The sequence below is a fragment of the Falco punctatus genome, assembly GCF_963210335.1.
Source record: "Falco punctatus genome assembly, chromosome: 17".
NCBI lineage: Eukaryota > Metazoa > Chordata > Aves > Falconiformes > Falconidae > Falco > Falco punctatus.
The window spans coordinates 3,915,309-3,939,959 of NC_137597.1; the positions used below are offsets into that span (position 1 = coordinate 3,915,309).

The following is a 24,651-nucleotide window of genomic DNA, read 5'->3' on the forward strand; positions in this document are numbered from 1 at the left end:
CCAGTGCTCTGCTGAGGAGGCAGGGATCTGTTTAAACTAAACCACTTTGCAGAGAAGAAAAATCATTGAGAAAGGATCCTCTGGAAAGACAGGGTTGCATCCCTGCCCCCCAAAATCTCCTTTGACGTGGGCACTGCTGCTTTCCATGCCCACTTGACCTCATTGCATGGGTACGCTGCCTGCATCACCTCCATCCCAAGCCCCCGTGTCCATCCTTTGCCCGGCACCGCTGTAGCCAAGGCAGGAAGGATCCTGGCAAGGAGAGCAGGCGCGGAGCAGCCCCCCCCCCCCCCCCCCCCCCATTCCCTCCCCAGGATGAATGATTGCCAGACGAGCGCCTCACCTGCTGAGCAGAATTTTAATCGAGTCTCATGTACCGGCTCCTGGTCACAGATACCCAGCGAGCAGATCACAGCCCCTCGGAAAGCAGCACAAAGCAGATTGTCACACAGAGTAATCCTATTTGTGTCTTGATAAAGATTCCTTCCTCTCCCACTCCTCCTCCATCTCTCTTTTTTTTTTTTTTTTTTTTTTTCATCTTTTATTTTGCAGGTAGGTGGAAGGGTGGCTGCTCCTTTCTGGGGGCCTTTTAGCATTCAGGTGGAGTCGTGAGTTTATAACACTGGTATTGCATTTTAATAGAGAGAGAGACAGGAGTGGAAGAGGGGAAAATAACGGAGAAACAAAGGAGAAACTGTGCGGTGCAGCCTGGGAGCAGGAGCGGAGGAGAATGGAGGAGGTCCTGGGAGGGTTGGGAGACCTGGGAGGGTCCATGGGGTAACTCTGGTGCACGTCTCCCCATCCTTGGGATGCTGCTACCCTGCTGGGCTCCCAGTAAGGTGGCTTGGTCTTATAACACCAACTAGGATTCCCACAGATCCCCCCCTCCAAACCTCTCCCTGTCCCCTCCAAGCCCACCCAGGTGTTTCTGCTGCTGGGATCTGGTTAATTGCTTAACGGGGACTGGTGATGGGTGAGGCCGAAGCTGATTTAGGCATCTGGCATCACCCAGGAGCCTGCTGAGCCTGGAGGATTACTGGGATCCCTTGCAGTCCCCTGTGGCTCTGGCAGCATTTGTGCTCCTGCAAGCTGCCATTACTGAATTATTCCTAAATGGATTAGCGGGAGCAGGAGAGGGGGGAAAACCCTCCGAGAGCCGGGGGCTGCTGCTCGGTGCCTGCTTGCCCCCAAGCCACGGGGTGGTTTGGGGTCGGCGATGCCCTGGGCTGTTCCTCCTCCGTTTGCTTGGTCCTGGCACTGAAGCAGCATCCTCAGGAAGGTGAGAGGGCAGCGGGTGGTCAGATCCTGCCGCCGGCCATGCCCGCCCCGGGTAGGGCTGTCGATGTCTCTGCTGTGCTGCTGCCCTGTGGCTCTGGGTGCATCCCGGCTGAATTTAACACCTTGCCCAGGTTTTGGGCTCTGCCAGCCCTTGCAACGTGTGGGGCTGCACCCTGGAAAGGTACCTGCTCGGGTGGGGGGGCGAGGGGGCGGTGGATGGGGTTGTCTGGGTGCTCGGTTTGCCTTTGGCAGGGAGCTTCAGGCTGGTGGGGAGAAACTGGGCTTGATAATTTAATAAGCCTTTTCCATCTTTAAGATAAATTAACATCTGTGGTGTGTTTTGGAGATGTAAAGTGCTGTGTAAGTGTTAAGCATTGCATGATCCTGCGGTGCTAAATCATTCTAATGTACTGCGCGAGGTGCGGTGGCTCGGGTTAATTTAAAGGGCTTATTTATGGCTTGGGTGGACGGGACCTGGTGGGGTGGGGTGGGATCTGTCCTTCCTGGGGCAGGAAGCCAAGGGGAGACCTTGGGAGTGCTGTCCAGGGCAGAAATAAGGTTTTCTCTTTGGCCTCTCCCATGTTGGCTACACTCGATGTTCAGGCAACTGGGGATCCTGCTGGGTGTCCCTGAGCTTCAGGTGGTCCCTGAGCCCCGATGTCCCCAGGGGCTGAGCTAGCCTGTGTGGCCAAGGGTTGGAACCGGCTTTCCCTGCGTGATGCTGGTCCCCTTTGCCCAGGCAGCACCCAGAGGTACCCACAGCTCTCGTGCTGGCTGGCACCCGCGGAGCACGGAGGGGAGGTCAAAGCAAGCAGGGAGGCATGGTACATGCAGCAATGAAAGCTTGGGATGCTCTGAACCTCTCCTTGCAATGCCCGGGACTGCCCAGCTCCTTGGTGGACCTTGAAGGGACTTGTTGGTGTCTGCTCTGCCCTGGGGCTGGGCTCTGTTCTTCCTTGGGAGATCCTGGAGTCCTTCTGACCTGCTGGGCAGATCCTGGAGTCCTTTTGACCTGCTGGCCTCTGTGTGGGCTGGACTGGAGGGTGCAGAGATGTGTGTCTTGGCATGGGTTAGGGTGGTTTTGTGTCTCCTGTGCCCAATTATGCATGGAAGTTACTGGATCAAAGCCTTTGGGTTTCCACCAAGACCCAGTAGAGCTGATCACCCACCACTTCATAGTCTTCCTCCATAAGGTGCTGGTCTTGGGTGCTGTGGAGCATCCCATGCCTGTCTAGTGGCACATGCTCCCACCTACCCGGTGGTCTTCCTTGATTCCCACCCCTTCCTTCTCCAGAGCAGGGCTTTGGGAGCATGGACAGGGTGAGGGCATTGCAGTGGGGTGAAGATCACCTCTTTCTCCTGATGCTTTGTCTTGCCCCCTCCATCCCAGATCCCCCAGATCAGCTACGCCTCCACCGCGCCGGACCTGAGCGACAACAGCCGCTATGACTTCTTCTCCCGCGTCGTCCCGTCTGACACCTACCAGGCTCAAGCCATGGTAGACATCGTCAAAGCCCTTAAGTGGAACTACGTCTCCACCTTGGCCTCCGAGGGCAGCTATGGTGAGAGCGGTGTGGAAGCTTTCATCCAGAAGTCCAGGGAGGATGGTGAGTAGGTTTCTCCTGGGATGGGAGCTTGGTGTGGGCTTTGGAGCAGCTGGGGCTGGAGGAGAAAAGGCAACGGCTGGGGATGGGTGGATGCATCTGGTGGGCTTCTCGGCTTGAGCTGCGATGTGGTTGTGGCGCACGAGCAGGGCTAGGTGGCATGGTTCTGGGGACAACCCTGGGGCAGTGTGGGTTTTGGGGCTGCCCTGCTGATTGCAAAGACAATGTGGTGGCCAGCAAGGATCCAAACTCTCCAGCAAGGATCGGGACCAGCAATCCCAAGCTGCCTCCACTCTGCAGGGCAGGCTGCTTTATTGCTGCTGGCTCTTTTTGGAAAACATCTCGAGATCCCATTCCCTGCTTGCCAGGAGACCTCAGATCTGCTGAGCTTCCTCCACGGCTGAGCCACGGTGCTGGGCGCGTTCCAGAAGAAAAGGCTTTTACAAATACTCCCAGGTTTTAACAGAAAATAAAGTTGGCATCACCGCGTGCTTTGCCCAATTTTAGTGGAATTATCCTCGAGGGCAGGTGCTTTAATTTGTCTATAGGCTTTGGACAGGCGGAAAGTCTGTGCTCAGCAAAACTCTTTGGGAGGATTTGTCTGGAGTCAGAAAGATTTTGCTGACAGGAGCACTGGGATGCTTAGGGGGGATTAGCAGCCTTGGGAATGGCAGAGGAGCTTGTGGGTACCCGCTGGTGGCCGAGCATCAACCCTGGATGGGCTGGGCTGGGTGAGGAGCCCTGGGGATCGCTGTTATGGGTGCTATCACCATGAGTGCAGAGCCACCCTGAGACCCCACGGAGTGACCGGCACAGCACCGGGGTCCCTCCTGGATCCGGCATCATCACTTCGCCTCCACAGCATCGTGTGCACGGGGTGGGCTGGGAGCTAAAGAGTGTTTTCCGAGGCAGTTAAAACCCTGCAGTGCACAGGCTGCTGCCTATTACTGGCTTAACTGTATCTGAATGGCACATTAAGTTCTGGCAAAATCGGTGGGACACCAGCCTATCTGGAGCTAGTCAAACTGTGTTACGGCCTTATAAATGGATAAAGGGAATAAAAACTTCTAGGTGACGAGCTCCTAATCAAAGCCCTATAAATAGGAACAGCGTTAATTCTGTCTTGCGTGCACGCCCTGGCACTGGGAACCGGCTGTGCTTTTAATATGCAGAGAAACCCATCTGGGGATTCAACCTGGAAACTGCTCTTCAGGATTTTAACTTGAAAAGCAGAATATTTTTACAGGGTTGTGGTTGAGCAAGAAGGAGTATGTGGGGATGCTTCGGAACAGGCGGGTGCGATGCTCGTGCCCTGGGATGGGGATGCAGGTGTGAGCAGTGCTGGGGTGCCCGCGCCAAGCTGGGGTTGTGTCCACGCAGTCGGGTGTGACGGCGAGTTGCTGCAGGGGATGATACGTGGATCTGCAGATGCAAAGGTGCCGTGGGGGGTACGTGGGTCCAGGGGTGCCCTGCAGGGTGGGGTGCCCCATGGAAGGGCTGCGAGCAAAGGACTGCCCTTATGGCGATGTTAACAGCTCCCAGGGTTTGTAAATGCAAACAGCAGCCCCAGCTGGTTAGTGCTGATAATGAGATTCTCATCTGACTATAGGAGCAATAAGGGAAAGCAGCCTTTTTTGGGGGAGCTGGGGGCATTTTTGCATTATTTCCAGCAATTTTTCCACCCAAAAAAAGGGAGTTTCCATGCCTGCCTTGGGCCGGCAGAATCTGCCCAGCGAGATGCCCAGGGCAGGGCTGATGGGACTGCTGGGTGACACGGGGCGGGGGGGGGGTGTGACAGGGTGAAGCAGCTTCGTTAGCCTGTGCCTGGCTCTGTTGTGCCCTTATCCTGCAGCAAGCAGGGCTGGAGGATGCTCTGCGTCTGCTCCAGCACCCATGGTGCTGCTCCCCGGGGTGCTGGGCTGCACAGGGCTGGGGTGAGAGGGCTGGGGCACAGGCAGGATTGGAAGCCACGTCCTCCTCCATTAAGCACCAGTAAGGAGCGGTGGTTGTGACTGGTGGCCCTACTGCAGCGCGAGCACTTCTTCTCTCGGATACCTGTGGTTACCGCGAATTCTTATAACCAGATGGTTAACGATATGACAGTGTAATTGCAGAGTAAACAAGTGTACACGGAGTCGAAATGCACGTGTATTAATCTGGGGCTGAGGCAGTCCTGTAATTTGTGTATCCACGTAACCCAACGATTATGTGCATTAGTGATAATTTAGTTATCAAAAAGCATAATTCCACTGTAATTGCAGTATAACAGCGGCGTAAGTGCAGCCTGTGTGTTATCAGCAGTAATGCCACGCCGCAGGAATACGTTTACTTAGAAGAGCCATCGTTTATCAGCCGGAGTCAGGGCGCCGGGGCAGCAGCTCTCGCTTGGGTGGGCTCCAAGCTGCTTCCCAAAGCATCTCCCCCGGGAAGGAGCACCGGGGGTCTCACCCTCACTGCTTTGCCCATGGAAGAGGGCTCCGTGGCTGTGAATAATGGTGAGGTTGGACCAAGAACATGCTTTTTCTTTTTTTTTTTTTTGTTTTTAATTTTATTTTTATTTGAAGATCTCCCAGTCTTGCCCCCTGTGGTGGCAACTGCAAGGGTGGAGGAGGAGCTGGGCTGCACCTGCTTCATTTCTCTGTCTTCCCCCCTAAAGATGGCTCTGCTGACACTAAATACCTTTACACCAGCACAGAGCCACTAGGAGCAGGTGAAGAATCTGGCCTCTCCTTTATAGCCTGTTTGTATATGCCTGGCACTCATTTGCATTTCTCCAGCAGCATGAAGGGTCCTGCGATTTATTGCTGCTTCAAGGTGCCTCCAGCATGTCAAAGTGATGTAAAAGGGCTGTCGGTTGACTGAGGATCTGGCCTCTGCCGAGGGCTTGCCAGCAGTTTGTCAAGTGATGGAGTTTACCTGGTCGGGGGTATTTATGCTGGGAGAAAGAGCCCTGCAGGAGGGAGAGCGGCGGGGGCAGCGCAGGGGGTCTCTGACCCGACCTGGGGATCAGGGTGAGCATCTCCCGCTCTCCTCCTGAACTCGCTCTCCTTCATTTTTCATGCCAAGCCTGAGCCTTCAGAGTCAGTTTTTATTTCCATCAGGCAATAATGCTCATTGCTGTAGTTAGCAGTTAGCATTCAAGCTGTTTGCTTTCTGATGCATTATCAACTTGACCTTCAGTTTCAATTTTTAGCAAAGCCTCATGCTAAAGCCCTCGCTGTCGCAGTGGAAAGTGTTTTTGCTCGAGGCACAAACCCACTCCCTCCGCTGGCGGGGAGGGAAGGATCTCACCCCGGGGACAGGTTATTCCTGCAGCCAAGGCTGGCCCTGGGTTACCAAGACATACTGGCACGTCTTATATATTGCAATTATTCTGGCAATTATGCTGTTGGCCCCTGGTGATTGCTGGTGGTTGCACCGATGGCCAGCTGGTTCTTATTTAGTAGAATGATTTTTTTTTTTTTTTTTTTGGTGCTAGCATTGTAGAGGTGTTCAGCCTGCAAAGGGTGAATTTCCTTTGGCCATTTTAAAGTGTTTTCAGTGCTTCCCTCAAAGCATCCTGCTCCTCCAAAGCATCCTGCAAAGGCAGTGGGTGTCAGCTGTATTTACGCTGGGCACCAGCGCAAGGCAGGGCCAGCACTGGGGTGTCTCCAGTGTCCCCACCTCCCACCCCTGGTGTACAGCATCAGCCCCTGACCCCAATCCGTGGCATTGTTGGGGTGGACGGGCAGACCTGTCAGCAGCCCTTTGGTTCTGGGTGTGCTGACATCTCTGCTGTTGCCGAGCTCTTGGAAATGAAGTATTAGATTTATGTTTATGTAATTTAGCTGGTGAGCGCAGCATGTTATGCCATGCGTCGTAATGTGCAGCGCTCGGTTTTGTGAAGAGGGTAATATTTCCAGCCAAATGCAAGACTCCTTAGTCATGTGTCTGGATCAATTTTACACTGTCATTTCCCCCCTCTGCTGTTTTATCCTTCGCTGAGTTTTCTATATTTTTTAGTGAGGAGGCTGATATGTATTTGTGATGCATTTGTTCATCCCCATGTGACATTCATGGCTGTCTCCTTCTGGTTTCAGCCGGGTTCATTACTTTTGGTTGATGTGTCAGGATGTTGCACCCAAAAAGCTGCTCCCAAATAAGGAAAAATAGGCTGTGTCCTTATGGCAGACCTGTATGTGCAATCCTGGATGTGGCTAATCCTGGTTATTTGCTGGTTTTGGGGAGTGCCTTTGTTCTGGGTCCCGTGGATGTTGTCCCCAGCTGGGATGGATGGGAGGATGATGCTGGTGGGGCCCTGTCCCTGGAGTTCCCTCCCCAGCCGAGTGGGCAGGAGTTCAAGCGAGTGACCTTCAGCCCTGTGGCAGCGAGGTGTGATGAGCGGTAAGGCAGAGCAGGGCTGGTGATCCAGCTCCCTTTCATCCCTGAGGACGGCTGTTCTTGTGCAGTCAGCACTCAATTACCACGGCTCACCGGAGGGCTCTTATTTGCTGCCGGCGTCTCGGTTACCCAGCCAAATCGTCCCATCCAGCAGCCAGCGCAGAGCTGGATGGTTTTTTTTGTGGCATGATGCCATGAGCCCAAAGGGTCCCTGCTCTGCGGGAAGGCTGGCTTTTGGGTCAGTCTTTTCCTGTGGGTGTTTTCTGGCTGATAACGCCAAGGCTGGTGGCATCTCTGGCCCCTCCAGGGCTCAAACGGAGCATCCCTGAGAAGTCCTTTCATAGTGTGGCTCATGAAGGGTCACCAGCATGCTTATACTCACCCCCTGAGCTTCTGTGCTGGACTGTATCATCCCACCCTCTGCCCAAAAATTACCCCCAGCTCTCACTGATGCAATGCCTTCATGCAGGACGGGGCAGCTGGAGAGACAGGTCTGGCCACCGAGGCTCTGCTGCCATCGTTGCTTTGGGTCCTGCAACTCTCGCAGGCTCCTTGGAGGCAGGAACCATGTTTCCCGAGTTATTCTCCTGTTCTTTCCCCCCCACTGCTTCTTTTCTTTTTGCTATTGTCAGTGCTGTGTACCCCAATACAGCCTGAAGGGAGCTGTGCCTCAGTTTCCCCACCTAAAAACCTTCCCTGCCCTTGAGCTGTTCGCTGGTGGCTGCAAAGTGTCCAGCAGGCTGAGACTGGGGAGAGCCAGAGCCGGACTGGGACTACTGGGCACCGCTGCCTGGAAAAACACAGGCTCCAGGCCTGGATGCCTTTGCTGGCCAAAATCTGCCTGTAAATAACGCTGCCCTCGCCTCTTCCCTCCGCTCCTTGTTTTGGCATCTCGGTGGGAGCGGGGAGGGAGGGGAGTAGGGCCGGGCGAAGAGGAGCTATTAGTTGCGGTCGAGGCTGGTGCGCGGGCTCTGGCTCGCAGCCCAAAGCTGGGTTATGGAGGCAGCTCGAGTCGATATGTTGCTTGTGAATATTTTTGATGTGTGTTGTGGGTGCCCACAGGCTGGCGACCCCGGTTGCGTTGTGCCAGTGCCAGTGGTGAGGTCTGGGTGAGACGGGAGACGCAGCCGGGGGGGGTCAGTGAAGCGGGGAGCCTGGGTGTTTTCTGTGGTGTGGGCTTGGGTTAGGAGTGCTGAGCTGAATTATTATGATAAATGAAGGGAAAAGCTGTCTTTGCTTTCAGGACTCACCTGGCACTTCAAGCCCCGGCTCCTGGAGCTGCGTGATGGGTGGGGGGCTCTGCTGCAGGCAGTGATCTCCAGCCTCTGACTGCAGAGCGATGCTCCCTGTGCACAGCAGTAGATGGGGGAAAGACTGCAAAATCCTGCTAGAAACCTCCCCAAAAATCCCAGAGCGTGCTGGCTCTTCTCAGTTCAGTGCTGCAGTAGGGTGAGGGGGAAGGAGATGCAGCTCGCCCACAGAGGGGCTGCAGGAGCTGGGGGGGCTTGACTCACCGAGTCCCTGATGAGGTCTTTGGCGTAAGAGCTTTCCCGTGGACACAGACCGTGGTGCTGTTACTTACTTGCATGAGGAACCTGAATTTTCTGCTCCCCAGTGCCCTGCCCAGGGCCCTAGGCTTGAGCTGAAGACTTGCTTTTTTTCTTCTTTTCTTTTCCCCATTGCAAATTCATTAATTGCCGATTTAGCCCAGCAATGCAGGCAGTTGAAAAGCAGGCTCAAATTGCTCGGATTGATAATGCCTGATGAGATTTCAAAACACTGAAGAGCAGCGTTTGAGCCTGTTCCAGGGATGAGGTAGGCGGCAAGTGCCGGGAGCCTCTGGTGATGGGGTTGCATGGTGCAGAGCTCAGGACACACAAGGAGGGACCCACCATCCCCAAAGTGGGACCAGGCTGAAAAAACTTGGGGGTTGGGGGGCTGCTGTCACTCCCTGCTTTGCATTGCCAGGAGGGAAGGGGTGAGATGCCCACCTTGCAGTGATGTGCAGAAGTTTACAAGTTGAGAATCTGGCTGCACCAGGGGGATGCGCTGGGGCTGGCTTGGGGTGACAAAGGTGGGTCAGTGTCCCCAAGCACACCTGAGCTGATAGCGGAGGTGCTTTGCCAGCAGTGGGACTGGGACTCGTAGGATATTGCAGCCACCATGCGGGATAATCTGGGTATGGCTGTCATTAGGGCTCTGCCGCAGCAAAGGTGAGACCACACCGTGGGTGGTGGGACCGGGGTGGGCTCGTCGGTGCTGCTGTTGTCCCTTAGCTCATGCCGTGGCATTGGGCTGTTCCCTCATCACACCACGCTCCCCAGCCGGCCTGTCCGTGTGTGGGTGCCATGGGATGTAGGGAGCGTTCCCCAACCTGCAGAGGCACATGCTGCTGCAGTGTTGAGGGTGGGTGGGTGGGTGGATGGAGGATGGAAGCCCCCGCCCGGTGCGGGGCATCCCGTGCTCTGTGGTTTGACCGAAGTGTACCAGGCTCACGATGGTGCAGGAGCTTTGCTCCAGGAGGGCAAAGAGCCGTGTCCCTAATGACTTCTCCTCTACTGAGTTGGTTCCTGGAGGCTTTGAAGTGACATGAATAATGAATCCCAGGGCAGGGGAGCAGCCTGCTGCTTGCCAATTAAGACTCTGGGCTTTGGAATCTTATTTAAATGGCTGGGATTAGGGAGGCCAGGAGCATGGAGGGAGCCGTGCAGGTGCTGCATGCAGACGGCCACCGTTGCTGAGTTGTGCAGAGCCTGGACCCCTCCTCGGGGTGCCTGGGGCTGCTTGGGGAGCACGTGGTGGTGCGGGGGACATGGGTGTTGCCGTTCCCAGCACGGTTGAGCCAAGCCCCCCTTCTCTACGTGCCATGCCTGTGCTTGCCCAGCACTTGGCAGCTGCCGGCTCGGTGGGGAGCCCCAGCAGAGTGCTCCCTGATTGATGGTGTGCGTTAGCAGCAGCAAAAGCTTATTAGCTACCTGCAATCAAGAGGGTGCTTCCCAGAGCAGCTGTGCTCCCACCGAGCCCGTAATGGTGGAGATTAAACCCTGACCTGTGTTTGACAACATGCGTTAACCCCACCTTAATGAGGAGAGTCCCTGCGGCCCCCGGCGAGCTGCGGGGATGCTGGAGGAGGCTGAGATCTCGCTGGGCTGGGGGTGATGCCGGTGGGAGGGATGCGGCCGCGTGCTTGAGGATGGTACAGGCAGCAGGTTGCTCCTGGGGGGCTTTGCCCTGCCCTGGGTCGGGGGGGATACACTCACAGGCAAGCCATGCACGGCGGGGATGGGTGCATGGGGCTGGTGGGTGGCACTGGGTGCAGACCCTCGTGGTTTTGCTCCTGGGGCCACCTCGGGGTGGCACTTGGGTGCAGGCGCATCCCTGGCCCTGTGGCAGGAGGGTGGGTTGTTTGCTGGACGAGCCCCGTGGCAGATCCTTCCCTTGGCAGAGCTGCTCTCGCTGCGTGTCCCTGTTTCGTGTGGGAGATTTTTCCCTCTTGCCCTGCGCTGGGACCTGTCTGGGTGAGATGGGGCAGCCGCTGCTTATTAACCAGGGTGGGCTTGTTACAGCAAGCTCCGGCAGGCAGCAGAGAAAGAGCTGCAAGTGCAGTGCCAGACACGCTTGGCCACCTCCTGTAATTACGTCCCCACCATTTCACTTTCCCTGTCGGTCTCCGCTTCCGTGGATGCGGGCTGCTGAATATTGCATCCTTGGCTCTTCCTAGCAGCCTCCCTGCGAAGCTGCTGGCTCTGTCATCATGGGGCTGGGCTGCCACCGCTGCGGGAGCTCCGGTGGTGCTCTGGGTGCTCCCAGGTCCTGAGGCTGCAGCTCTGGGTGCCTGGTTGCTTCCCCAGCCCACAGGGGATTTGGAAATGGGCTCAAGTTGGGTTTTTCAAGGCTGTTTCTTGCTGCAAGCGCCCTGCATCCTGTGCTGCCATCTGTCAGTGATGGCACGCACGGGACCGCGTCTGAGCATCCTTAAACTGGGCCTCCAGCAGCTGGTTGTGAGATGTTGCCCTGATCCTGGAGGCTTTCCTCGCTGTTCCTACTCCTCTTTGGTCCTTTCACAAAGCTGGGGGAGGAAAGGCGTCCCTGTACCTTGCCTCCTGCTTTCTCCCAGAGTCAGACTTTGGCCTGAGTTGGGAAGCGATGCTGTGCTGTCCTGCTGGAGGAGGGAGAGTGGCCACCTCCTCCCCATGGCCACTGCCACCTCGCTTTGATTTCTTGCTTTAAAGGAGTGTTTTGACTAAATGGATTTTTGTGCGGAAGACGGTAGGAGCATCACTTGGCAAATCCCCCTTCCCGCTGTGGCGCCTGGGGTCCATGAATAATGCAGGCGCTGAGAGCCTGGGCTGCTGGAGGTGAGCAGGGCTGCCCCGAAACGCACAGCTCTGCCTGCCCCACCCCCGACCCCTTTGACCCCTTTTTTCCATTATTAAGAAGATAAAAATGTTAAGTGGTGTTGTCAGCATCAGTCCGTGGGGCTGGAGGAGGGCGCTGGGGGAATGGGGGGCTCCCAGACCCCCCCGGGGGCTTTCACCCAGGCTGGTTTTGTGTTATTTTTGAGCTTGGAGATCCCTGATGAGCTGTAGCAAACCTTAGGGCCCAGGCCTGGCAGCCAGGGTTTGCAGACATCTGTGTTCATCCTTGGGGCAGTTTTCTCCCAGCATCCAGCCACTTTTTTGGGGCCCCATCCCCACTTTCCCACTGGCCTGGCCACGTCCCCCCTCACGTACTCGGTGCTCTCCAGCCAGTGCATTAATAAAGTCCTCATTACATCCTAATTGCCTGTATCCCTTTTTTGTTACATTCCTCGTTAGTTTGATTTAACAGAGCTGCCGAGCAGCTTGGTCATTTCTGAATTGCCATTGATTTAGTATCTTTTCTTATTTATTTACGGGCCCATCTCCTCTGCCACCCGCTCTCGCCACGTGTAGGAGGAGGTGGTCCCTGCTCCAAGTTTGCCCAAGGCCATTTGCAAGTGCCACCAGGATCCTGGGGATGCTCAAAGCCCCGAGAATAAAACCCTCGTGGAGGGCCCCAGGGCAAAGCCTTGCTGCTGTGCCAGGAAAGCCTGGGAGCTGGCTCGGCTCTGGCTGTACTGGGAAGGGGCTGGTGCTGCAGCTGCCACGTGCACACCTGGACCCGCCGTGTCCCTGTGTTGCACACTCGTGGTGCGCATGTGTTCAGGGGCACGTGTCGCGGTGGGATGTGTCACAGCGTGTGTCTTCTTGCACGAGCCCGGAGCAGAGGAGCCTGGCTGTGTTGGTGGCTGGTGGCACACGGGTGTGCGCTTGTGTCAGCCCCGAGCTGTCACTTGCACGTGCACGCACCTGCCCGACTGCGCCGGGGCTTTTGGAAAGGGTCTTGTGTTTGCAAACTGCTGCTTTTGTTGGATTTTCTCCTTTTATTGCCATGGAAACTGTAATTAAGCTGCACCAGCTCCTTAGTTGTCACCTCTGGTGGCACAGCTGGTGCCACGCTGGCCTGGCCGGGGACTTGGTGGTGACCGGGGCTGAGTGTCCCCCAGCCAGGGATGCGCTCGTCCTGCCGGCACTGCCTGCTGCTGCCCGTCTCGCCTGGCTGATCTGTCTGTCCGGGAGTCTGTTTATCCAACTCCCTCCTCTCCATCCATCTGGCTCCCCATATGGAAAACACACAGCAAATTGGCCCAATTTCTTAGAATAGGAAAAAAAAGAAAAGCCCAACCTAACACCCCCCCCTCCCCCCTGTGCCGGGGCTGGGCGATGGTCCCCCGGCCAGTGGAGATTTGCTGGGGGATGCTGTTATCCCCATCCCTGCAGCCTCCCTTGCTGGATGCTCAGCACCCATCAGATCCCCCCCTCTCTCTGCATTTGACTGCAAGGGGGCCAAGTTACTCCAGCTTTACTCCAGCCCTGTGGGAGGGAGCAATCCCTCTGCTTCGGAGCCTGTCCCCATCCCATCCTCCCCCTGCTCCTCTCCAGGGCCTTATGCTGGGAAATCTCTCCCTGCCACCATGTGCTAATTACTCTGACCTTTGCTTAAGCGGGCATCTTTTAATGACAGGCGAGGTATCAGCCGTGTCATTTACTATGCAAATTGAGACCATCAATTACATTCAGAAGGTCCCACAATGTTTAATTTTCGCTCCCATCTCTCTTTTTATTGGCATTTGCAAAAATGCAGGAGCAGGAGGGCTCTGGCTTTTCGGAGCTGGAGGCTGGGAGCCCAGCAGCCATGTGTGGGGACTCTTCCAATTGCCAGCTTCCCCTTGTCTCTTTTAATTTTAATTAGCTGCTTTTGCAATCACTCTGTGGAAAGCTGGGCTGGGAGCTCGGCTGGTGCTGCAGGGATGGGAATAAAACCCTTTGCAGAGCCAGGCTGCTGTGTTGGGGGCGAAGGGCTGGTGCTGGGGCTGCAGCCCATCATCTCCTCTTCCTGTGGGCTGTTTGTGCCAGTATTTGACCACTGTGTGCGCAGAGCCCTTTGCAAAACCCAGTCCTGGGCTGGGGAGGGTCTGGTGCCTGGAGCTGGCTGGAAAACCCCCTCTGAGCCACCGGGATGGGACCCTGTGTCTGTTGGGGGGATGGGGGGCGATGTGGTTGTGGCTTGAGGTGACAGGTACTTGGAAGAGTGGGTGGAAGGCAGAGAAGAGCTATGGAGATCCGGGATGGGAGGGAAGGTGGCACAGAAGGGCTGAGCTGTTGGGGAGAAGGAGGGGTGAAGGCAGTGACCTGGGTGAGGAGGTGTAAGGGCAAGGCTTGGGTATGTGTCCTGGGGGGCTGGCTGATGGTCAGGGGCTCTGGGGGCTGTGGGCTGTGGAGATGGTGTCGTCCTGAGCCCCTCACTGGGGTGGGAGCTGGGGAGCCCCCCTGTTTGCCTGTTGTGGGGATGAGGAGCCCTGGGAGAGGGGTTGTCCTGGGGGATGGGGGCTCGTGGGGGTGTCTCAGTCCCGGGGCTCTCTCTGCCGCAGGGGGTGTGTGCGTGGCCCAGTCCGTCAAGATCCCACGGGAGCCCAAGCCGGGAGAGTTCGACAAGATCATCCACCGCCTCCTGGAGACCTCGCACGCGCGGGCCATCATCATCTTTGCTAATGAAGACGATATCAGGTGCGGAGGGGCTGGCCTGGCTGGGAAGGGAAGCTGGCGGGGGGAAATGCACCTCAGGGCACCCGCATCGAGCCTGATGGGCGCTCTGCATGTGCCGTTGGCTGGGGCATAGGGTGTGGGATGCTGATGGCAGGAGCTGGGCACTACACCCGGAGCCAGCCGTGCCTGCAGTGTGCATATGTGTCTGCAACGTGGTGTAGACGTGTCTGCAACATGCAGCAGATTGTGCCTGCGTAGCTGCCTTCACAGCGTGGTAGGGACGTGTCTGCAACGGGAAGAGGATGAACTTGCAGCGTGGCAGGAACGTGCCTGCAACGGGGAGAGGATGCACCTTGCAGTGTGGCATGGACGTGCCTGCAACGGGGAGAGGATGCGCCTTGCAGCGTGGCATGGACGTGCCTGCAACGGGAAGAGGATGAACTTGCAGCGTGGCAGGGACGTGCCTGCAATGGGGAGAGGATGCACCTTGCAGCGTGGCAGGGATGGATCTGCAGCAGAGACCCACAAGAGCTGACTTTGGAGTGGCCGCCTGGCATGTTGCTGCCATCAAACCACAGCGATGCAGAGCTCAACGGAAGAAAGATCTGCTTTCTGCTGGCTTTGGAAACCCCTGCTGTCACCACCCAGCTGCTCCACGCTGCTCACAGCTTGGGTCAGAGCTGGCGCGGGTCCTCACTGAGCACCAGCCGTGGCAGGATCCAGGCACCAGTTCTGCTTTGCTGTGCAGCTTCAGCCCCCAGCGTGGAAGAGGAACCCTCTCAGGGACCCCCCCTTGTCGCCTTGCCTGCCCAGTGGGGCTGGGGATGCAGCCACACTTTGAGGTGATGAGCTGCTCTGCAGGCGAAGATGCAATGTCTTGCAGCTCCCGTTGTTTATGGAGCAGAATGATTCACATGGAACTACCCCTGATTTTCTAAGTATCTAATTTATTAATCAGCAAACATTATGTAAATGTGGGTAAACTGCGATTTTAAATCAGTTTACATCAGATGTGCAAACGCTCTGAGTTTCTTTTTTCCTTCCTTAATAGAAATGTCTGCAAACCTGACATTTACGCGGGTGTGTGGTGAGAAGCGGGGGATTTACCTCGCTGTGTAAATGGCAAGTCCCATTAACTGGGGTTTGTAAACATTTACCCATCCAAATAGGATTACATCCCATGAACAGTGGTTTACATGCACCTACCTCGTGCTGGGTAAATGTGGGTTTCGCCCGGGAGTGGAGACTGCCGTGATCCCGACCCTCGTGCCAGGATGGGCTGCGAAGCCTGGAAGACGATGTGCTGCCTCTCCCGAAACACACGGGGCCGTGCTGCCGAGCAAGATGGTCTGGGGGTGGTTGTTGCTCAAATTTCTGCCTGGCTCGGATCGCGTGTAAATCACTGATCTCACAGGAATAGCCTAGATTTGCCCTGGGGAGCTCCTGCCCCGCACGGGGACCATGGGCAACTGGAGATGCTGCTTGTGCTTGGAGCGGGACGTGGGCTTTGCTGACCAACCTGCGGTGGGATGCACCCGGAGCTGGGGGCAACCCCGGATGAGCACGGAGCAGCTGGCACGGCTCCCCGGCTGCTTGCTGGCCCCGCGGCTCCCAGAGCACGCCTGCCTCTTCCCTTCTTGTCTCCGCTCTTTGCTCAGTTTGTATGTGTTTTTTTTTTTTTTTTTTCTTTTTTTTTTTTTTCTCCTTATTACGTGTTTCAAACACCATCTGGACTTGAAATGATCAGCTCCCGACGGCGGGGGGTGAGTCACAAACCTGCCTCCTCGCTGCACGGGGAGATGGGGAGGTGAAGCTGCCCTGGGCCCTGCTCCTGTGGGGCTGGGGACCCACACAAGCCCCCGAGGGGACAGCGAGCCCTGGGAAAAAAGAGCCTGGAGGGTGGATCCAGGAAAGCTCCCATCCACTACTGCGATTTTCTGAACTGGCTGGTGCTATGGAGCGTGCAAGCGTGTGCGGCTGAGTGTCTGGCCACGGTGAGGGATGCTTGGCAGGTCGGATGGTGTCTCCAGCTCCCAGCTGCTGCTCAGCTGCCCAGTTTTGCCCAGCAGAGCCCAGTTTAGCTCTAGCCTGGGCACTGGCAGCACTGGCTGGCCCTCTCCTGTGGCTTGCAATGCTGATCAGAGCAGAGCACACGCGTGCTCTCTAGTGCTGCTGCTTCTCCTGCCTGCTGCGGCATAACCTGATTTTTTTTTCCTAATGTTGGGTAATTAAGGGGGAAATTCAATTACCAGTCAGCAAATATGCAAATGAGGTGCGAAAAGCAGCCTGTGTGCCTGGGCTGGGGAGGACGGAGGGTGTGGGAGCTGAGCAGCATGGTTTGCTCTCATGTGTCCATATGCACCGGGTTGTGCGTGGTGGCTGGTGCCGAACCGAGTGCCCAGCACAGGAGATGCAAACAGCGCTGAGCCCTGCCCCACGCCAGCATCCCCGCTTCCACGGGCCCTGTGGTGCTGGCAAGTGCCAGTGCCTCTTGCTTCTCTCCACAGAAGGGTGCTGGAGGCGGCCAAGAGGGCGAACCAGACAGGACACTTCATCTGGATGGGCTCAGACAGCTGGGGCTCCAAAATCTCCCCAGTCCTGCACCTGGAGGAGGTGGCCGAGGGCTCTGTCACCATCCTGCCCAAGCGGGTCTCTGTCAAAGGTAAGGGGTGGCACTGGGTGGGTTCCTGCAGCTCCCCTCCCCCCTCCTTGGTCGGTTGTCCTCTCTGACAGCATCCCCTTAACTGCAAGGTTTTGGCTGGGAAGCAATCAAAGAAACATGGAATGGTTTGGGTTGGAAGGGACCTGACAGACCATCTCGATGCCACCCCCTGCCATGGGCAGGGACACCTGCCACCAGCCCAGGTTGCTCCAAGCCCCGTCCAACCTGGTCTTGAACTGTGCCAGGGATGGGGCACCCACAGCTGCTCTGGGCACCCTGTGCCAGCGCCTCCCCACTCTCACAGTGAAGGGTTTCGTCCTAATATCTAACCAACATCTGCCCTCTTTTCAGGGTAAAGCCACCCCCCCTTGTCCTGTCACTACATGCCCTTGTAAGAAGTCCCTCCCCAGCTTTCTTGTGGGCCCCTTTAGGTGCTGGAAGGTGCTATAAGGTCTCCCTGGAGCCTTCTCCAGGCTGAACAGCCCCACCTCTGCCAGCCAGTCTCCACGGAGAGGTGCTCCAGCCCTCTGACCACCTGTGTGGCCTCCTCTGGAGTCATTCCAACAGGTCCATGTCCTTCTTGTGCTGGGGCCGCAGAGCAGGATGCAGCACTGCCGGTGGGAGCAGAGGGGGACAATCCCCTCCCTCAACCTGCTGGCCACGCTGCTGGCGACGCAGCCCAGGATTCGGTTGGTTTCTGGGCTGCAAGTGCACGTTGCCGGGTCACGTTGAGCTTCTAGTCCACCAACACCCCCAAGCCCTTCTCCTCGGGGCTGCTCCCGATCCGTTCTCCATTCTCTGCCCAGCCTGTCTTTGTGCTTGGCATCGCCCCCACGCACGTGCAGGACCTTGCCCTTGGCCTTGGTGCACTCCACGAGGGTCGCACGAGCCCACCTCCCCAGCCTGTCAGGGTCCCTCTGGTGGCATCCCTTCCCTCCCGCGTGTTGACCACACCATTTAGCTCGGTGTCACAGTGAACTGGCCGAGGGTGCGCTCGATCCCACTGCCCGTGTCGCTGGCAAAGGTGTTGAACAGTGCCGGTCCCAGTACGGACCCTGAGGAACACCACTTGCCACTGGTCTCTGCTTGGCCATGGCACAGCTCTTCTGAGCACGACCATCCAGCCAATTCCTCACCCACCGAGTGGTCCATCCATCAAACTCATCTCTCTGCAGCTTAGAGACAAGGATGTCAAGTGGGACAGCGTCCAATGCTTTGCACAAGTCTGGGTGGATGACACCAGTTGCTCTTCCCTCGTCCACCAGCGCTGTAACCCCATTGTAGGAGGCCACCAGGTTTGTCAGGCACGATTTGCCCTTCGTGAAGCCACGCTGGCTGTCACCAGTCACCTCCTTATTTTCCGTGTGCCTTAGCACAGTTTCCAGGAGGATCTGCTCCATGGTCCTGCTGGGCACAGAGGTGAGACTGACCAGCCTGTAGTTCCCTGGGTCTTCCTTTTTTCCCTTTTCAAAAATGGGGGTTACATTTCCCCTTTTCCAGCCAGCGAGAGCTTCACTGGACTGCCACGACTTCTCAAATATGATGGACAGTGGCTTAGCAACTTCATCCGCGAGTTCCCTCAGGACCTGCGGGTGCATCCTGTCAGGTCCCATGGACTTGTGCACCTTCAGGTTCATTAAATGGTCTTGAACCTGATCTTCTCCTACACCAGGCGGTTCCTCATTCTCTCAGCCCCTGCGCCTTGGGCAGTGTGGCTTCACTTGCCAGTGAATGACACAAAAAAGTGGTTGAGTACCTCAGCCATCTCCATATCCCGGGTAGCCAGGTCTCCCATTTCCTTCCAGAGAGGGCCCACATCTTCTCTAGTCTTCCTTTTATAACCAACATACCAAGAGAAGCTTTTCTTCTTGCCCTTGATGTCCCAGAAAGACTGTGTTTTGCACTGGGTCTTCCTGAGTGGGTTCTCCAGCCTGCAGCCTTGCCCAAGTGGCACCTCGGACACAAACCCACCGCGGTCTTACATGTCCCCAGGCCCCGTCACTCACAAGACCCTCCTGCCCTCTGCCTGGGGAGTTTTGGGCCATGCTGAGCATCTCTCTGCCATCCCAGAGATTTTTCCCTCCATCCTCTCTTCCCCGGGCAGGTTTCGACCGCTACTTCTCCAGCAGGACGCTGGACAACAACCGCCGAAACATCTGGTTTGCTGAGTTTTGGGAGGAAAACTTCCACTGCAAGCTGAGTCGGCACGCGCTGAAGAAGGGCAGCAGCATCAAGAAGTGCACCAGTAAGAGTGGTGGGGATGCTGTGGCAAGAAGAGGCTCGTGGGTGTGCGCTGCTGTATTGCACGGGGTGCATGGGGACGTGAAGGTGATGGCAGGGAGCCCAGGGCAAGTGTTAGAGAAGTTTCACTTGCCTTCCCCTTACGGCCTTTCAGCACAGCCATGTCCTTATTGCTCCAGAGCTGCCAGCCCAGCTCAAGGCAACTACGTGGCAATTAATGCTCTGCGCGGGGCAGGCTCAGTTGTGTGTTTTTTTATGGGCTAAGCATCAAAGCTAGGTGGGAATTTGGGAAAACCTGGGGAAACATTGGCGCTTCTGCAGCGTGGGGAATGTGGGTGACGCCGAGCAGCTCGGCTGCACGGGCACTCGGGTGTCTGCGGGGCTGGTGATGGCGGTGGCTTGCTTAAAAGTGGACGAGAGTGTTGCACAAAAATGCTTTTGTGCATCCCGATGTGCTGTGTGTGATTGAGAAAGCGGGTGGAGCCTGCTTGGTTTGTGTGTGTGCAAAGGCACCGTCCCCGTGCAAAGCTCCCAGGGCGGCTCCCTCTCACGCAAACTTCTTGCGCATCCCCCTTCCCTTGGCCCCGTCTTTTGTGAGTACAAAACCACTCGGATTTGGGGGATTTGGGGCTGGATCCTGCATTGCTTTGCAGCATTTGAACAATGGCCTGTTTCTCACTGTGGGCTTGGCAGAAGCACTGTTGTCCCATGTAAGGCACGAAGCCACCGGTGCATCCTTGCTCCCTTGCTGGTGGCTCCTGCCTCACCTGAGCAGAAACCTGGTGGAGAAATGAGGCCAGTTGATAGCGCAGGGTCAGGATCCAGGTCTTGCTTAGCCAGCATTGAGGTTGGGGCTGTGGCACACTGATGCCTGCAGGGAGGGTGCTGCCAAGCATCCCACGGGAGGGTGCAGGGGTACCCAGGGAGGAGGTGATCACCCTGGGACGCACACACGCTGGAGTGGTGTTTGCCTGTTTCTTGCTGCAAATTGCTTTGCTGATGTTCCCCTTTGTCCACTCCCGGCAGGGAGGCCAGCAGAGCCTGATCCCAGGCCCCTGACCCCCTCCTCAGGCCCCACTGTGCATTTTTAGCTATTTCCAGCTAAAAGAGAGGCTTGTAGGGATTAATGCAGTAAACAAGGCAACCAGGGGATCTGTCTTGCTGACAGCACTGCTGCTGAGGTGATGGTTGGAGGCTCAAGGAGATGACATGTTTACTGAGAGATGGGAGAGATTTACTGCCTGCCTGGCACCGGCTGAAGACAGATAACGACACAGCGGCTCACAGGCTGCGACGTGGCAGGACTTGGGGACGTTTGTGCATCCCCCCCATCCCCTTCGAACGGATGCCTGTGGAAGCCGTGGCACACCAGCAGGCAGATGGACATGGCTGTGCCTGGAAAGTTTGATCATTAAGGTGTTGGGTTTTTTTCCCCCCTGCTTTCACCACTGAGGATGAGATGGATGGTGCTTCCATATCCTCTCCCTTACAGGCATCAAATCATCAGCTGAGGATCTGGGGACACCTCTCCTTCCCCACAAGGGCTTTCCAGTGCTGCAGCTTCCCCAAGTAGTCTTGTGTCTAATGCATAGGTGTGAGTTTGGTAAGCAGCAAAGGCATGCAAGAAACCTGGCCATGGCCATGGCTTTGGGTAGCTGAGAGTGCCTCAGCTTTCCCGATTGCATCAAGAAATCCCCGGCAGGAGGAAATGCATGAGCAGGTCCTGCAGACCACTGATCTCTTCATCTTCACAGTAATGTAGCATTTCAACAAGCAATATTTCAGGGCCAAGGTATTAGTGGAGGCAGCTGAAACCATGACATGGCAAATGTCCTAGGAACTGTCTTTAAATTATCTAAATTTTGTCAGCAAATAAATTATCTCCTGAATGTTTGCTTGGCAGATATGCAAAGCAGGGAAATAATGCACGATGAAGCAAATAACTTGCCCGTGCAGATCCATGCACTCCTGCTTTGCTCAGCTTATGCAAATGTCCTGCTTGGGGCTGTTTTCTAGAGGGAATTGTACTGACTTTCCCCATGGACTTCAAGTTTGGGTAGAGCCCAACAGGCACAGAGAAATGCTGCCTTTGCTTGCTTTTGCACCCCAAAACCCAAACTGGAGGGTCCCACCACCGAACAGGACAGCTCACAGCTCTCGTTCATGTATGGGAGAGCTGGGAGGAAGGTGAGGAGTGAGGGCTGGGGTGGGAGACCAACCCTAGCATCCATCAGGACCCGTGCGCTCCATCCCCAGGCTGTCCTGCTGGGACTAGGACCAGAATCGGGTCAGGACCTGTCTCCCGGCTGCTTTCGCAGTAGGACCACCTCAGCATCCTTCCTCACCTGCAAGCTCCCTCCGCTGGGCTGCAGCCCCAGCCCTCCGGGGTTGGGTGGGCTCCTGTGGGTGAGCCAGCCCCTGCCCGCGCCCAGTCGGCTGGGCTGGAAGGGTCCTGCCAGCTGCTTTGTTAATTCTCACACGTGCGGATGTAGACGGGGAGGTGCTGGGGTGCTGCGAGCGGGGGTGAAGGAGCTGATGGCAGCACTGCGTTTGCTGGGCTGATGGGGTGGCAAGGGCAAGACGATGGGGTATGGCTCGGGGCTGTGTCCCCCCACCTGTCACCCACACGGGGACTGCAGGATGCTCCCAGGCCCTATGGGCTACTTTTTCTCCAGGAGAGCTAATTAATGGCCTTCATTTAGCAGGGCTGGATGGTAACTCTGCTTTGAAGCAGGGCTGGGGATGTCTCTGCGTGCTCACCTCCAACCGACCAGGCTGTCGATCGATGCAGAGCAGCACCATGGGTGGCGGGGAGAGGGGCTTTTGTTTGTTTTTTTTTTTTCCCTTTATTGTGATTCCTCATATTCCTTTCCCTTTCTGTTTTGCTTCTCTCCGGTCTCTTTTTAATACGGGCTTATGTTTTTTTGGCACTGGCTGTTTTCTAGCACAGCATGCCCCAGCCAGGCCAACGGGGGAGGATTTGCACTGCTCGCTGGGTAGTTAAGATGATAAAAGGCTCCTGTTGACTGAGACTGGGTCTGAGCAGGCAAAGATGTCCCGGCAATGCCTCTGCTCGGCTTCTCTTCGCATCCCTGGACATCCCTGCTGTCCAAACAGGCACCGCCAGCCTCACTGCAAGAGCAGCTCAAACCCTCGTTGCAGAGATTTTTGCAGCGAGTATCCCTTGGGGCGGGGGGCAGCCCCTGCTCCCCAGACAGGCTCACCCCACCTGACAATGCGGAGATGGGTGCTGCTGCCAGCACCCATGAGATTCGGAGATCCAGAGGTGACACCGCTCCCCAGCTCTCCAGAGCAGCAGTGTGAGCGATTTTGATTAACTGCTGGTGCCGGCAATGTGATGGGAATTGATGCTAATCCCATCTCATCCACCGCTTGAGAAGATAGCTGAGCCCATCCTCCGAGGGTTGCCTGCAGAGGCTCATCAGGCACTTGAAAATTAATTATCAGCCCTGTAGAACAATGCGCGACTCTGCTATTATAATCAGTGGGGTCACATCCTTTTTGTGGCCCTCATCTACTGCAAGTTTGGCAGAGATTATTGTCTCCATGTTGGGAACAAGCCTTGGCTTTCTGCTTCGTGTTGGCCTGTGTGTGCACCAGCCTAATTCCCGTCTGCAAAAAGCAGCTGGGACCTGGGGCAAGGTGCTGGCCAAACATCCCTGGGGATGCTGCTTATCCGCTACGGCTCAGCGTTGGCACTGGAGCCAGCTTCTCCCACCACGCTGCTGGGCTGACGCTGCTCACTGCAAGCCAGAGGGATGTTCAGGAGGAAACCCAGCCTCCGCAGCCTGCCTGATCACAGCAGGTTGTGTTTTACTTGCTGGGACCTGTGTGGGATTTCAGGCGCCTGCTGGGAAGCTGAGGAGCTGGGAAGGGACAAGTCCTGGGTCTTGTGCATCCTCTAGGCTCGGCAGCCTCTGCGGAGCGGCAGGATGGTGCTGGAGGTGGCAGTGGGGCTGGGACATCCCCACAGGCTCAGCTCCCCTGGGCATTCTGTTACACCCTTTTTTTTAATGGGTAATTATCTTGACAAGATAGAGTGGCTTGTCTGCTCCTTGAGAGATGAATGCGGGGAAAGGCCCAAAGTTGAGGGAGAAGATTAATAGCTCTTGTCAATAACGTGGAAGAAAGGATAACTTGACGGGTTTTGCATGAGTAATCTCCACGTAGTCCGAAAGCATTTTTATAACTTTGAAGGATGGGCTATAAATTCACCTCCTTGATATCATCCTTTCTTGTTGGTCAGTTCGCTATCAGTTTGCTTTAGTGTCTTGTCAGTGGCACGTTTCACTCTCCGTCCCGGTGTGGGGACCTCCGGGCATGTGGCTCTCGGGGCCGTCCCTGCTCAGCGAAGATTTGCTCAGCATCCAGCGCTGGCTTCGTCCCACCTTCCTGCAGCAGGGAGGGAGGAGACCAGCAACTGCTGCTGCCTCGTGCCTTCTCTGTCCCCATCCGCACAGGCGCGTGCCCTGCTCTCCTGCAGTCCCTGGAAATCCCCACCTTACATCAGGGAGCATCCGTGCATGGTGGAGCCAGAATTAATTATTTTGGACACCCTTGCATGGCTTTCTAGGATGCCTCTGCCTCTCCAGAGGATGAAGGCCATGTCCTCAGCTCCCTGAGAAACTCTCCTTCCCTTTTGCTGTTGCTGAAGAAAGGACCTGTGGCCTGGCGGGGTGCCCGGGCGTGCTGCAGAGGCGGTGATGGAGATGCAGAGGCCATGGCTCTTCGTCGTGGCATGGGAGATGCTTTCTTAGCTGTAATTAACAGCATGCTACATTAATCGGTGTCTTTTGCTAAATGATTAACATGTTTCTGGTCCCATTAAGGACAGTTATGACAGGAGAGGCAGGCAGCTGTCGCTGTAATTACCAGATCCTTGCAGGATCCTGCATGCCTGGGTGGCTGGGGAGGCTGCAGGGGGGTGCAGGGTCAGCGGGGTGGGAGGATGGCAGAGGGTGACAAGGGGAGCAGGGTGACAGGAGACTTTGGGAAGTGAGATGGGGGACATGCACCCAGTGATGATACTGCCTGGGCAGTCCCTTGATACTGCTGATAGAAACTGAGCTGGTGGGAGCTCCTGGCAAGATGAAAGAGGTCAGCCCATGGGGTGAGGATGGGATGTTGATCACAGACCAGCCCATGTCCCACTGAGGGACCTGGGAGTACAGGGATGGCTGGGGGATGTGACACCCCAAGGGCTCTTGGAAGCACAGTTGGGTGCCAGCACCCACGTTTTCAGAACTACGTTACAGGGAGGTTAGTTGGGTATTTCCCCAGTAAACGTGTTCCCTGGCTGCGTGTCACCCTCCTCCTGCCTGCAGAGTCCAGCTCACGGACCCCAAACCTTCCCGTGTGCTGCTCAGAGGGGCTGGGGTGAGAGCCACAGCATCCCCCC

The 24,651-nt window shown here is 56.4% G+C and overlaps 1 protein-coding gene across 2 annotated transcripts in view; it reads left to right on the plus strand.

Annotated features, from left to right (window-relative positions):
- The window catches only part of GRM4 (glutamate metabotropic receptor 4), a 68,348-nt gene that overhangs the window by 30,548 nt on the left and 13,149 nt on the right, over positions 1-24,651 (plus strand). For both annotated transcript variants that reach the window (XM_080366993.1, XM_080366994.1), the window contains exons 3-6: positions 2,669-2,885; positions 14,215-14,350; positions 16,837-16,991; positions 19,096-19,236. In XM_080366993.1, the coding sequence (XP_080223119.1) occupies positions 2,669-2,885; positions 14,215-14,350; positions 16,837-16,991; positions 19,096-19,236 (649 nt within the window). The remainder of the gene's footprint in view (positions 1-2,668; positions 2,886-14,214; positions 14,351-16,836; positions 16,992-19,095; positions 19,237-24,651) is intronic.